The sequence below is a fragment of the Embiotoca jacksoni genome, unplaced genomic scaffold (assembly GCF_022577435.1).
Source record: "Embiotoca jacksoni isolate LCO1_2020_lvr unplaced genomic scaffold, fEmbJac1.0.p SCAF_144, whole genome shotgun sequence".
NCBI classification, from domain to species: domain Eukaryota; kingdom Metazoa; phylum Chordata; class Actinopteri; family Embiotocidae; genus Embiotoca; species Embiotoca jacksoni.
In genome coordinates, this window is record NW_027185279.1 from 52,044 (window position 1) to 65,432 (window position 13,389).

The 13,389-nt window shown below is 49.1% G+C and overlaps 1 protein-coding gene and 1 non-coding gene across 2 annotated transcripts in view; one reads left to right on the forward strand and one right to left on the reverse strand.

Moving 5' to 3' along the window:
* Window positions 1–13,285, reverse strand: part of LOC138197602 (cilia- and flagella-associated protein 47-like) — a 37,743-nt gene extending 24,458 nt beyond the window's left edge. Inside the window, 28 exon segments of the mRNA XM_069148440.1 lie at window positions 539–639; window positions 1,092–1,212; window positions 2,322–2,541; window positions 2,937–3,126; window positions 3,289–3,365; window positions 3,452–3,654; window positions 3,731–3,800; window positions 3,921–4,068; window positions 5,169–5,246; window positions 5,336–5,467; window positions 5,554–5,676; window positions 6,148–6,278; window positions 6,399–6,643; window positions 6,769–6,985; window positions 7,626–7,722; window positions 7,848–8,028; window positions 8,326–8,478; window positions 8,780–8,996; window positions 9,601–9,793; window positions 9,884–10,113; window positions 10,239–10,345; window positions 10,722–10,891; window positions 10,984–11,124; window positions 11,241–11,325; window positions 11,577–11,715; window positions 11,829–11,944; window positions 12,050–12,207; window positions 12,983–13,285. Coding sequence (XP_069004541.1) covers window positions 539–639; window positions 1,092–1,212; window positions 2,322–2,541; window positions 2,937–3,126; window positions 3,289–3,365; window positions 3,452–3,654; window positions 3,731–3,800; window positions 3,921–4,068; window positions 5,169–5,246; window positions 5,336–5,467; window positions 5,554–5,676; window positions 6,148–6,278; window positions 6,399–6,643; window positions 6,769–6,985; window positions 7,626–7,722; window positions 7,848–8,028; window positions 8,326–8,478; window positions 8,780–8,996; window positions 9,601–9,793; window positions 9,884–10,113; window positions 10,239–10,345; window positions 10,722–10,891; window positions 10,984–11,124; window positions 11,241–11,325; window positions 11,577–11,715; window positions 11,829–11,944; window positions 12,050–12,207; window positions 12,983–13,126 — 4,187 coding nt within the window. The 5' untranslated portion in view covers window positions 13,127–13,285.
* trnad-guc (transfer RNA aspartic acid (anticodon GUC)) lies at window positions 10,419–10,490 on the forward strand. Its single transcript has one exon. It is a non-coding gene; the product is annotated as a tRNA-Asp (tRNA).
* Window positions 13,286–13,389: the final 104 nt, after the last annotated feature.

The window sequence follows — 13,389 nt, forward strand, 5'->3', positions numbered from 1 at the left end:
GAGAGGAAAAAGCGCGGTTGAAAATGAGAAGTTAAAAAAAGAAAGAAAGGGGGGAAAAAAAAAAGAAAAAGAGGAAAACTGCAAAACGATCAAAGTGCGGGGACCAAGTAAAGGAGGAAACAAACAGACGACAAAGAGAAAGAGATGACGAGCGGCGGTGGCGTACAAAGCAGAAGTTCATTTGGTCTTGGAAATTATGGCCAAATATATTTTTCCATGACTTGTTTTTAAAATGCTAAATTAAAAACAAAAATGTGTCAATAAATAAGAGTAAATGATTAAAAACTAAAAATTTTAGAATTAACTTATGCCCCGCCCCTGAAAGAAACAAAACAGGAACATATTTGTAGAAGTGGAGTTGTGTGCAGTAGCTACTATTTGATCAACGAAGAAAGCGAGTTGCGTCGCTGTCGCGGCCTCGGCAAGAACACGAAAGACGAGGCGAGTGCAACGGCCGTAACCGTGGCGACGGTGCGCATCAAAGGCCGGGGACGTCCTCGGACACTTCAGAAGAACAACTTCAACCTGGAGCGGTTACCTGTTGAGCAGGTGGTCGGTGAAGGTGACGGTCGTGCAGACGGACAGAGGGACGGACGAGCGGAAGGACACGCTGCAGGGCAGAGAGGCGACGCCGGCTTCCTGTTGGTGGGAATCACAAAAACAAAACAACAACAACAACAAATGATACACGGAGGCACTTTATTGACGCCAAAAATGAGAAACATTCTTGCGTTGCAGCTGCAGCAGATTGACAGCGAGCTTTCATTTCAGCGCTGCAGAACAGGAAGGAGTAGCAACCGAAATAAAAAATAAAAAGAACACAAATAGTTCAGTAAAGACTGTAAAACAAAACAACAACATTGCATATTCAATAAAAAAAAAAAAAAAAAAAAAACATGAAATAGGGAGGAAGTGAATCTGTCAATCTAAATCAACTTTGTGAGTGAAACCGATTACCTCTGGAGTAAGTGTGCTAATTTACATATTATAATTATAGTTTTATATGAGGACAAATGGACAACAGGACAGTCTTCTTTTTTTTTTGGGGGGGGGGGGGGGGTCAGACGTTCCTGTGTAAATTTGTAGGGTACCTGTCCGCGGTCCTCCCGGGCCGGGATGGCGTTCCCGTCGGGGAACGTGACCGACACCGGCTGGACCTTCGTCCCCTCCTTCGTCTCCACCTCGTCCACCTCGGCCGAAATCCTCGTTCCGCTGCGAGAAAGACGCGCAGACGGCAGAACTTACACACTGACTGTATTTGAAATGTTTTTTGTTTTTTTTCATGTTTAGAAATCATTTCTTGCCCAACTGGACCAGGAGATAACGTCGTTTTCACCGAAACTTTGAAGGTGAATATACGACAGGACGTTCAGAATGACATTTAAATCAAGTGGTATGACTGGGATTGTTTTGTCGACCGCCATCTCTAAGGTGGAGAATACACGATAAAATTCATCCAAAAAATAGATTAAATCAATAAATAAGTTTAAATAAAAAAAGTACGTACAGTACAGTACATTTTTTCGGGTCACGCTGTTATGTGGTGGGGTGTTTTTCCAGGACCCAAATGCAAGCTCACAGACTCGAGGTTTCAAGTTCCAAAAATACAGTCTTTATTGTCCAAAAAACAAACAAAAAACTACAAACCAAAAGGTGGCACCGAGCGTGTCCACTTTACGTCCAGTCGGGGGGGCAACTCGACCGACAGCTCCAGGGGGACGCGGGTAACAGGGCAGCCGGCAGACCAGCGGAAGGGACGGCGTCAACAATGTTCAGAGCCGGGAGGGCAACTCCACCGACTGGTGATTTTGACGGGGGATATCCGCAGGAGGCACAGAGGCCGGAGGAACGGGAACAGGACTGACGGAGAGCTGACGGAGAGCTGACGGAGGACGGGCGGAGGACGGACGGAGAGCAGACGGAGGACGGACGGGTGACTAAACAAAAATGCACCGACGACCAGAGTTGTGCAGGGGCAGGTTACGTATAGTCTGGGGAGGTGATCAGGGAGATGCAGTATACCTGCAGGTGGTGATCAGGGGTGAGTGGCTGTATCTGCTGGGACCGGTGAGGGGCGTGGCCACGGGAGGTGAGTGGCGTGGCCACAGACAAAGACAGGGGACACGGGAGGAGAGGTGATCGGGGGCAAAAACGGAGGACAAAACTGGACTCCTGACACACGCGCGAGTCTCACCCAAACAAAAAATGAAAAGCCGAGAGCTACAACTGTGATCGCAAAGCAGCCGATAATCAAAAGTAATGGCACTCTGTGGAAGTGTGTGTGTGTGTGTGTGTGTGTGTGTGTGTGTGTGTGTACCAACCTGGGATATCCCGCAGCCACCAAGGTGAGCGTGGTCACCGCGTTGCTCTCCAGCGGCACCGGGGCGAGAAGGATCTGAGGCGGGTGGACGGTGATGGCGGGAGACTGGAGGGCGACGGTGATTGACAGCTCTCTGTAGGGCCATGGTACCCCTTCCTCCTCCTCCTCCTCCTCACCTCCCAGGTAAAGAGGGAGGGACAGCTCGGCCACTCGTCCGGACACTAGGAGGAAAGGAAGGTCCAAACTCTGTCGGGTGGGATTTGCGTCGACGGTTTACATTTATTCATTTTATAAGTGTTTAAAAAAAAATAAAAAACTTTTTAGCAACGCACACCTAAAAAAAAATAAAAACAGTCTCTTGGGAGGCAGTAATCTGAGATTCAGTAGTGGGACGAGGTGAAATGGAGGTTACCCGGATGTCACTTCGGTTCAGTGAGTACAAGGAGGAGCCCAAAAGAATGAAAACACACCGCAGCGTGATGTCACGTGATACGTGCTTCCACCTCGCCCCGCCCACCGGGGAGGAGGGGGGGGGGGGGTCAAGTGATGTAAATGGTGCTGATGTGATCTGGTGTCCACCCGTGATGCGTTTGTGCGTTTCCAAATCCTACGTCACCTGCTCCGAGGGCGTCGGGCCTGAGGCCGACCGCCAAGCAGACGGACTCGCCGGGCCCCAGGCTGCCCGACGACGGCGAGGCCGCGCACGGCTCCCCCGGCGCGCCGAGGCCGAACCACCAGCGCACGCGCCGCCCGGCGACGTGGCACCAACACGCGCTCGCTTCGCACGCCGCCTTCAGCTCAACTTTCTGCAAAAAAAAAAAAAAAAAAAAAAAGGAGGGGAGAGAGAGACAAAAAAAAAAAATCGAGTCGGAAAGTCGGGAACGAGACTGAAAAGGAACGAGAGTAAAGGTGACAAGCGGAAGGAGGCGAGAGATTTTCAGACCCCTGCTTTAAACACTTGCTGATACCTTGGTGAGAGTGTCGGACTGCGGTTCCACGTGGAACCGCAGACTGCAGGGGGACATTTCCAGCGGGGCGCGCAGCACTAAAAGACATTTGAACAGAAAGAGAAAAGGATGACGGCGCGAACCTCGTTCTCACGTGTGACACTTTGGAATACGGTCGACCTACCCGTGGCCTGTACGCGCGGCTGTGTCGCCGTGGCGACGGAGCAGGAAAGCAGCTGGATGGCCTGCTTCCTGCCGTCGGCCGGCAGCCAGGAGGAGGTGGAGGAGGACGGAGCGGCGGAGGTCCATCTCACGCCGTTGAGCGTCATGGGGAGGTCGAAGTCGTAGCCGCATACCTGCGGGGGAGGGGGGGGGGCGACATTTTCCCTCAATGTTTAACTCGGGAACCAAATTTGTACCAGTTCCGTCTTATCGATTTCCCCCCGGGAGACGTTCGGCGGACTCACCTCCGTGGGGGGAGAAGACGAGGGAGCAGTTCACCGTCTGCCGACCTTTGACCTCCACGACGCTCTCTGTGTGTAAAGTGACACACACACGCACACACACACACACACACACACACGAAATCTGTCATCTTTTATTTCTAAAGATCCGGCTGATTCTGCGCGACTCTCCGCAGGACGCGTGCGTACCTGCTGAGGGCCGAGGCAGCCGGAGAGAGAAGTCTTCGTGCTCGGAGAGGTCAAAGGTCACCCGCGCCGCCACCGGCGTGCGGTTGGTGAGAGCGAACGGGATCGCTCGGCGAGATCCGACGTGGACGCCGCGGAACCGGAACCAGGTCTGAAAAAAGAAGGAGACAGAGAGAGAGAGAAGAAATCTCAAAGCGTAGAAATCTCGCAGGTACGCGGTCGCGTCGCCGTGACGTTTAATCATCCAATTAACATGCAGCGGTAAACAACAACAACACGAATATCAAGACCCTAAACGGGGAAGTCGGTGTCAAAAACTCATAAAAAATTTTTTTAAAAATACAGTCTTCGTAATCCTTTTTATCTCATAAATTTAAAGGAGAAAACTTATAGAGGAACTCTTATCTGCAAAGTTTTTGAAAGCTACTTAAGAATAATAACCTGTCGAGAAGTGACTCCGGCACGGATAAAGTAAAATAAAAAAAAGAGAAAAGAAAAGAAAAAGATAATGAATCGTTTGAAACGACCAGAAACGTACGAAGAGCAGAATCTCCCCGACTCACCGTTTCTTTCAAAAGGCGCAAACCCCTGCTGTTTCCAGAGACACACACACACACACACACACATTAAAAGAAAGTTTAAAGTCTTTTCTTTCTCCTTAAACTGTCTCTTTTGTACTTTTTTTTTTTTTTCTTCTATAATTTATTTGATCCTACTGAGCCGAGTCATTATCACATCTGTGGGGATTAAAAATGTTGAAAACCACAGGTATGATCCAGGAGTCCATTTCGAACCTAGAGAGAGGGGTGGGGGGGCGGGGGGGGGGGGTCCTCCGGCATATATTCAACACTGTATTAATCATTTCATATTGGTGGAGAGTCTCTTCACTCAGAGAACCGAGGTTATGATGTAACCACACGTTTAACAACTTCTAGATCCTTTTGGCAAATTTGACAATGTCCACCACGCTGACGTTAAATATTTAGATGTAGACAAAACTAAATTAATTCAACACGCGGTATGCTCCCAGTTCTGACATCCCAGCTGTAGTGTTTGAGTGTTATCAAAAACAAAAGCGGTACAAGGCGGCAAAAATGGGACGCTCCCATCGTGACATCACACCGCTGCTTAAATCACCGTTTGAAAAGTCCCCCCCCCCCCTCCCACCCCCCTCCGGAAAACGCCATTTTGTGGGCGTTTTGTACGTCGGCCATTTCTGCGACGGCTTCCTTCATCGGTTCGAGCACTCACCACGCTGATGTCGACGTCCGGCGGCTCCACCGATCCGCTCACCCTGAGCTCGACGGACCTCGTGTTCCTCAGGGCGACCTGCGACACGAGGACACGCGCTTAGGGGACCGTCCCGCCGCGAGATTAAAGATCCCCCCCCTCCCCCTCTCCCTCTCTCCCTCTCTCACCTCGACTGCGGTGTCGAATTTGAAGACGGCGTCCGGGTCGAAGCGGATCTCGAGCGTCGCCCGGCCTCTGCTCGGCACCACGCCCTCGGACGGACTCACCACCATGCCGGGCAGAGGGCGCACGTCCAGAACCTGCCGCGAAACGAGGGCACGTAAAGAGGCGTTCTTTGTCGCGTGTGTGTGTGTGTGTGTGTGTGTGTGTGTGTGTGTGTGCGCACCCGGTAGTAGGCGTGGTTCTGCCCGGCGTTGTGCAGGACGGCGGTCCTGACTGAAGGCATGTTGAGAGGAACCGATCCGAACAGGAGGCGTTTTTCTGCCAGCGTGACGCTGGTGGCTCCGACCTGAGAGGAGCACAGAGACGCTCATTCAGAGTTTCTGACTTCAAACACATTCGTCTTTCTGGTCGACTGAGACGGCTGTCGAGAAGCACAAATCAATATCTGACATATCTTTGATGGATCTGGTTTCATTGACTGTCGAACAAAAACAACAAAAACAAAATAAAGAAATATGAACGAGTCAATAAAAGCTTCGTTTCGTCCCGATTTTTTTTTTCTCAAATCTCTCAGAACAGATCTGATTCCGACGTCTCCGGACACCACCGAGTGACCTGTGCGTGGGTTGCCGTGGCAACGGCGAACGCGCAGCCACGCCGGTGACGCGTTGGATACGAACAATCCTACGCTCGCGAAGCAGGCGCGTGTCGGATTCTGGAAGGAGGCTCGCTTGAACAGCCGACTCAAAAGACCGCAAGCGGTGAAAGCGGAGCGGAAAACAGATGGAAAGTCATCTTCCCGTTTCTAAGGAGCGACCTTGGCGACGCAGTGCAGGCGTTGTGTGTTGCCGTTGTGGACGTAGAGGTCGAAGTCTCCTTCCGACGGGGAGGAGAAGGAGGGATGCCACACCACCTCGCAGTCCAACTCTTTGAAGGGCTCCACCACACCTGGAGGCAAAGCGGAGGAGACGTCAGCTCGCATCTACCAATTAAATACGCGAAATACGTGTTATTCTTGATATTTTGGGCTTTGAAAATGCTTTTTTTGCTTTTGTTTTGCTTTTGCACCTGTGGCGGGTCGAATGGAGAACAGGATGCCGGTCTCCGTGACGACCGGTCGCCACATGAACTCGGCGGCGTGGTTGCGCCGGTTCCGGAGGGTCACCGAGCTCCTGAGCCCGTAGGCGGCGAGCAGAGTCGGGTTCGGGCGGAGCACCAGCCGCGTGGTGGACAGCTCCAGGGCCGGCGGGATGACGCGGGCCTGGACCACAATCTGACCGGGGTGCTGCTTGTTCACGGAGTAGGACACAGCTCTGGAAAGGGGGGGGAAAATATATATATATATATATATATATATGTATTTATATCGAAGTGATTTTCTCATCATAAAAGTTGAGCAGCAGCCCCCCTCCCCCTCCCCCCTCCCCCGCCCACCGACCGGTAGAAGGGACCCATCTTGCTGCTCTGGAACGTCAGCGGCAAGGTGGCGCGGCAGCGAGGTGGCAGGACGTGGGAGAGGGGGGAGGAGCCCTGCAGCTCGGGGCAGTCCACCTCCAGCTGCACCCACACGTACGCCGGCAGCTGATTGGTCAGCTCCAGCCTGCGGACGCTCGCCGACTGGGCGCACACGCTGCCGAAGTCCACCAACGAGGGGCCTGACGAGGAGAAGAGGGCGGTCCTTAATAACTCCTGGACACGACTACTGTTCTCCGAGTGAAGAGACTCGCTCTCTCTCTATCTATCTCTCTCTCTCTCTCTCTACTTCCTGGTGAACATATGTACAATGACTTCAGGAGAAGAAGAAACTTTTTTTGTACAAGAAATTGCAGCTCAAAGTGCTTTACAGCCAGAAAATGACATGCAGTGTTTCACATAAAAAAAAAAATTAATAACGAATACAGATAAGCCTTTGTGAACATAGTCTGTCAGAGGTTATTTTCGGGGGGGGGGGGGGGGGTAATTTGAATCCCTCAATTTTGAAAAGTTTTCAAATATATCCCAAAATGCAAAGAGGAATCCATGGAGTTATATTATTCAATTCTTTCACTTTGATTGTACGAGTATTTATGAAAGAGTGGGAATCTGAACACTCTCCTAAATTAATGGAAAAAGAAATGCTTTATTAGTTAAAAATTCAATTCAGTTCAATTTAAATATAGTTTTTAAGGCTTTGGATGCACAAATCTGACGTAATAGAGATAATCAGGTTTGAAGATACAGAACATGAGCGTATTTCTTTTATTTGTGGGGTAAATATGTGTTTAAAAATGCCGCATAAAACAACCAAATTCCAACCTATGACGACTTGGTAGAGCTCCTCAGCAGTCAGAGACTTGTCACAGTCCGCCACCTCCTGGCTCGTAGTAGGAACTCCATTCATTCCCTCGGAAACCTGAAACAAAAAAACAAAAAATGCACGGAAAGACCGAAAGAAAGAAAAAAAAAGTTAAATTTTCTACATTTAAATGATTTGAAAAATGTTTTTTTTTTTTTTTTTTAGACCTGACAGCGCACCACCTGGGTGATAGAGGTCGTGTCTAGAGGACGGCTGTTTCCCGGGGAACCGTATGTGTGGTTTGGCTCGCCGTCCGGGGCGCTGCTGTTCTTTATGTCGCTGAGGAGGAGGGTCGGGGGAACGAGGCCGTGGGCAGGAACGATCCCGATGTCCACGTCGTCGTCCTCCCCCTCTTCTTCTTCTCTAAAAACACAAAGTCAAACTTTAGGGGCACGTGTTTTACCGAATAAATAATTGTATTCATTAAAAAAAAAAAAAAGTTCTGATGTTATGTAACTTCTGCTCAATATGTATGAAGCAGATGAAAGTATAATGTCTGCTTTGCTGTCAGAGGACAAAAAAAACATTTCTGATTGAGTACTCCTAAAATTCAGTCAATTTTATATCTGCAGTGTTCAGCAGATATTTGCTGAAGCTGATGTATTTCTCACCTTTGGCCTAAAGATCAACAGTCATATAATATTCAGAATAAAAACCGACCTCTCCTCGTCCCTCTCCGTCTGTGTTCGTCTGAGCTGTTTGATGTAGTCGGCGTAAATCTGCCGATGCCGGCGTCTCTGCTCCTCCTCTTCCTCGGTGAAGGCGTATCTGGTGTCCACGTAGTTATAGCGGGGCACGCCCGTGAAGATGGTCCTGAAGACAGGGGGAAGGTTGTAGAAACACATTTCAAAATTTACGACTTAATACATACCATAATGTAATAATATGTAGCGGGAAATTCTGATGACTCAGGCCCTCTTCGCCTGCACGCTCTCTGTTACCAGAGAATGAAAACAAATAGATTAGAAAGGTGGATGAGGGAAGGCGTCACCCCTTAAAAGCTTCAAATGAAGTCCGTATCAAATCTTACTGACCGCGTCTGTCCGGCAAAAGAAAGCAAATGTGGGTTTTCAACACGTATCTTAAAAGGATTGTGAAAATGTTTGACCTCTACCTGTACTTTAGGTGCGACGGGTCCGGCCGGAGGCTCGACGCCCGGTCGTCAGGGAAGGCCAGGAGCTCCTCCGCCTCCGCGCTCGGACCTCCCTCCCTGCGGTGCTCGTGGAGTCGCGTCCTGTCGGCGCTGAGGACGGCCGCTCGGAACATCCCGCCGCAGCGGGCCAGGTCGCCGCGGCGGACGTGAGGCCGCGGCCCGATTGGATTGCCGAGAGCTGCGGGAGGGGGGAGGGGGGTACACGAGGAGGATGAGACGGTACATCAAAACCACCTTCTGCCTTCTCAATGAGAATATGGAATTGTGATTGAATTTAATATAATACGCAATATAATGTTGTTTTTACTTTTACTATTAAATGTGACCCGTTTGGTGAAATCGGGTCTCTTTTGGTCGATCTCTAGAAAGCGATAAAAGGGACTAGAAATCCCCTCCGTTGCTAGGGTCGTTGCTAGGGACGTTGCCAAGGATCGTTGCTAAGGGTTGTTGCGAAGGGTCCGCCTACTTCCTGGTGAACATCGCATACATTACATAAGAGTCGACTGACCCGACCGATTGTTTTCCAGTTGTTAGTCGTGCCCCACGTGTCGCCACGGAAACGGCAATCGAACTAAACAAAACTTTTGATATTTTGAGAGCGAATTGCCTCCACAATATGAAAACATTTTGATTACGTGTTTTATTTAGTTGGTAACTTCTCATCTGAATAACGGCAGCAATTTAAGGGGTCAAAGAGCCACATTATTATGAGTATATTTACATTTCTGTGACCAGCTGTTTAGCCTTTGTCTAACAATTTTGTGCCACTTTTTAATACTCACAAAGATTTGGTTTAGGCACCGGGTGGGTCGTCTCGCTGTGGCAGACGGCAGATAAGTGCAGAGTGATGGTGTGGATGCTGCACAGCTTAAGTTCAGCAGAGTCCCTCTGACAGACGACGTGACCTAACACGTCTAACTTCTGATGCGCCTCGAAGCTCCCATGCTGCCGGGCGTTGAAACACAAAATCACATCCTGGGGGAAGACGATAAAGAAGAAGAAGAAAGTGAATTACTCTGCTTGGGTTTTGTAAGTAAATAAGTGAATCTATATTGCGATTCTCACCTGACACTGCCCGGGGCCGACGGTGCCGGCGGCGGGCTCGGCGGCGAAGTGGGGCACTCGGCGGAAACGGAAGCTGACGGGAAGCTGGGCGCAGAGGTTCTGGAGAACGCACAGGAGATCGACGCGCTGGCCCGTCGCACAGCTGAGGAAGTCGAATCGGCGAGATGGACTGAGCGCCAAGGAGACGGGCAGCCCGGAGCCCGTCGCCGCCAGCTCCACGCCGCCGCGGCCTGAAGACGCAGAGAGAAACGTCAGATTATCAGCGTTGTATCGACCACGCTGCTGGCTCAAAACAATGCTTTTTAGTACTGTGTTCTCTGAGGCTGTAAATGTTCGTGCGGCGTGCTGTGAGTACCGTTCTGGTGAGTGAAGCCGTGTTTGCTCCCCACGGACTCAAACAGCAGGAAAAGGCAGTAGTCCTGCCGCCCGGCCGGGGAGTTGCGCTTCTTCTCTCCGGTCACACTGGAAGACACGAGACCACGTCCGGGCATGTCTCAATACTATCTCAAATGTGCACTTTTCACCAGCATATCACTCCTCGTTAGTATAGTGGTCAGTATCCCCGCCTGTCACGCGGGAGACCGGGGTTCAATTCCCCGACGGGGAGGAAATATTTTTTTCTTTGCTTTTTCCCACTCAAGCTATTGAATTCCTCTTTATAATACTTTTATACAACATTTTTATAGTAAAACAATGTTATATAACACTACTACCTTGGTATTTTCTACATTACATGTATGGTATTATCAATGTTGAGACTCCTTGGTGCCTTATACTCTTTGAAATGAAACCCTAAAGTGTGCTTTCATTGTTTTTCCACATTAAAACGCTGACATACCTCCTGCAGACGGGGCTGAAGCGTACCGTGAGAGTGGTTTTGTCATAGGGACCCAGTCGACCCTGTTTAGGCACACACACTAAGACCTGAGAGACGTCCTGGGTGGCCGGGCTGCACATCTGCATTCTCGCCACCAGGGCGGCGTCTGTGCTCCTCTGGAGGTCTGTTCCCTGCAAAGCCATCAACAGTCAGTGCCTTGTTGTTGTCTTTTTTAGATCTCGGTCAGATGGGCAGCTACATCCTTTCTAAGGGACTCACTCACCACCTCGGTCCCGGCGGCCGTGTCCTGGAGCAGGCAGACCCAGTCGCACTGCCGGGGTGAGTTGTTTCTCAGAACCACGTTCTTCACACACGATGTCCTGAAGTAGATGGGTCCAAACCGCAGGCAGGACAGCGGAGTTCCCTGTGAAAATGACACGAAAAATTTGTTGGTTTTTTTAAGACACAGGAACGTCTACATGAGCACTGTTAAATATCGCATATGGTGTATTATGACTGGGTTTGCTTTTGGAGATCTACCTGCGGGTCAAAGAGCTCAAGGCGCTCGTCCACCACCTTGGCTCTGATTCTGAAAACGATACTAGAACTGTTCTGGACCTTCACCCTGAAACAGACGAAGAAGGAAGTACAGAATTGCTACTCGAAACCTGTAAACAACCAAATTAAAACTATTAATTTTCCAGAGTGAGTTGTACATTTTACAGGGAGAAAATTCCCCAGTGTGTGATGATGCAGTTCTAATATTTTCTTCCTGACATTAAATCTGCCTTCCAGAAAATATCTGACTTTACATTTAGTGTTTACTCCCCTTCAATATTCGTTCACAGTTCTCGTGACTTTAAAGGTTTGACGTACATGACCTTCTCATCAAGGAGCCTGGGTCTGTCTGTGCGCAGTTCCACTTTCAGCCACTGGGTGGTGCCAGCTGCGACGACTCCACTGGAGGGTGAGAGGCTGACTGAGGCGTCTCCTCTGTACTGCACTTGGAACATCCCTTCAATGAACACACACACACACACACACACACACACAAGTGCATATGCATTGTCATAGACTGTATGTTTTAGATAAATTATCACCCACCCCAAAAAAGACTGCTTGATTTACCTGCCACTGATCCTTTATTGATGACAGGATGACGTTTGCTGATCACCTCGCTGCTGGCCATGACACAGCCGAAGTCGAGCACGGAGTCCGTGACGAGGGAACAAGCCCTGGGAAACCTAGAGCAGAAGACACAGCATTGATCGTGTGTTTGTGGAGACGTGCGCATGAATCACAAAGACCTAAATATTTGTCGTAATTGTCACGTGTCTGGCGACGCTCACCCCAGCAGCGGGACTTTTATGATCTCCACGTCATCTATATGAATCAGGAGACAGCCTCTGGTCTCCCCCTCCTCTTTGGGAGTGAACTCCAACAGGCCGCCTGCAGAAAGACCAGGAGCCACCTCCACACCCGGGCTGGATGCTGTGAACTTGAACAACTGCAGGAACAGACAGGGATTAAGTGTATTTATAGAGCAAAAGGGGCAAAAAAAACCCTGTATTGTTGGGCCGCTTTCATAAATTATTGTTGCATTACATCTCGACACAAAGGGAGGAAGGAAGGAAGGAAGGAAGGAAGGACAGACAGATAAATAGATAGACTTTTGTTGTCGCTCCCCTATTTCATTGCTTGAAGTCGTTCCTGTCTTTATTGTGACCTCGTGTCTTGACACACGTGCACAAAACATCAAAAATGTCTTCGGTCTTTTACTTTACCTCATTAGAAATGGGAGCAAAACACAAATATGCCGTGATTATATTTTTGTTTTTGAAAGATAAAAGTAACATTACCAGTCAAGTCGAACCGAAAAAGGTTTCGGGGTCGTTAGCTCGCAGTTAGCATATTTATGCTAATTTCCCGCGTCCTCGTGCCTCACTTTTTTTTTTTTTTTTTTTTTTTTTTTGATTTTGTACACTTTATTAATCCCCGAGGGGAAATTTCTTCTTTATTAACAATTTATTAACAAGTAATGAAGCTAAATTGTCATTTTTAACTTAACTTTGCTTTCTATTCTTAAGCTTAAGACAGTTCATTATCTTCTAAGATGTGATTAATATGACGAGTCCAACAGAAACAGCTCGCGAGCTTCGACTTATTTCTGCGTCATCTCGTCTCGCTTTATTAACAATTTCTTCACCACAAAGCTAAATTGTCGTTATAAACTGAACACGGGTTCTTTTTTATTTTTTTGAAGCTCGTAGTTCATACGTTACCTTTGACGCAGGCTTTTCAATAAATATCCTCTTTAACGTTTTGCCAACGTTCGTCGCCGTTACCGGCATCTTGTAAACACGTCCGACTGTCACCTCTCTGAACTCCACGCACGGAGGGTCAACGCGGACACAACTTCCGGCCATGATATAAAAATTAAAAAAAATAAAAACAACAGCTCGTTTAAATACAAGTTTAAATAACGACGGTAAAATACCACAAGTGTCTCCTTCTTCTTTCAAACGTGCTTTTAAAACGCGTTCATCGCGCACTTCTTCCGTCGCATACCGACAGTCAACTTTAACCGTTGCTAAGCACTCGGGTGGTATCCAGGGGCGACGAGTCCCCAACACACGCACTCGTTTTATCAACCCGGGGCGGCCCGGTGGACGGAGCTACAGGGCTGCCG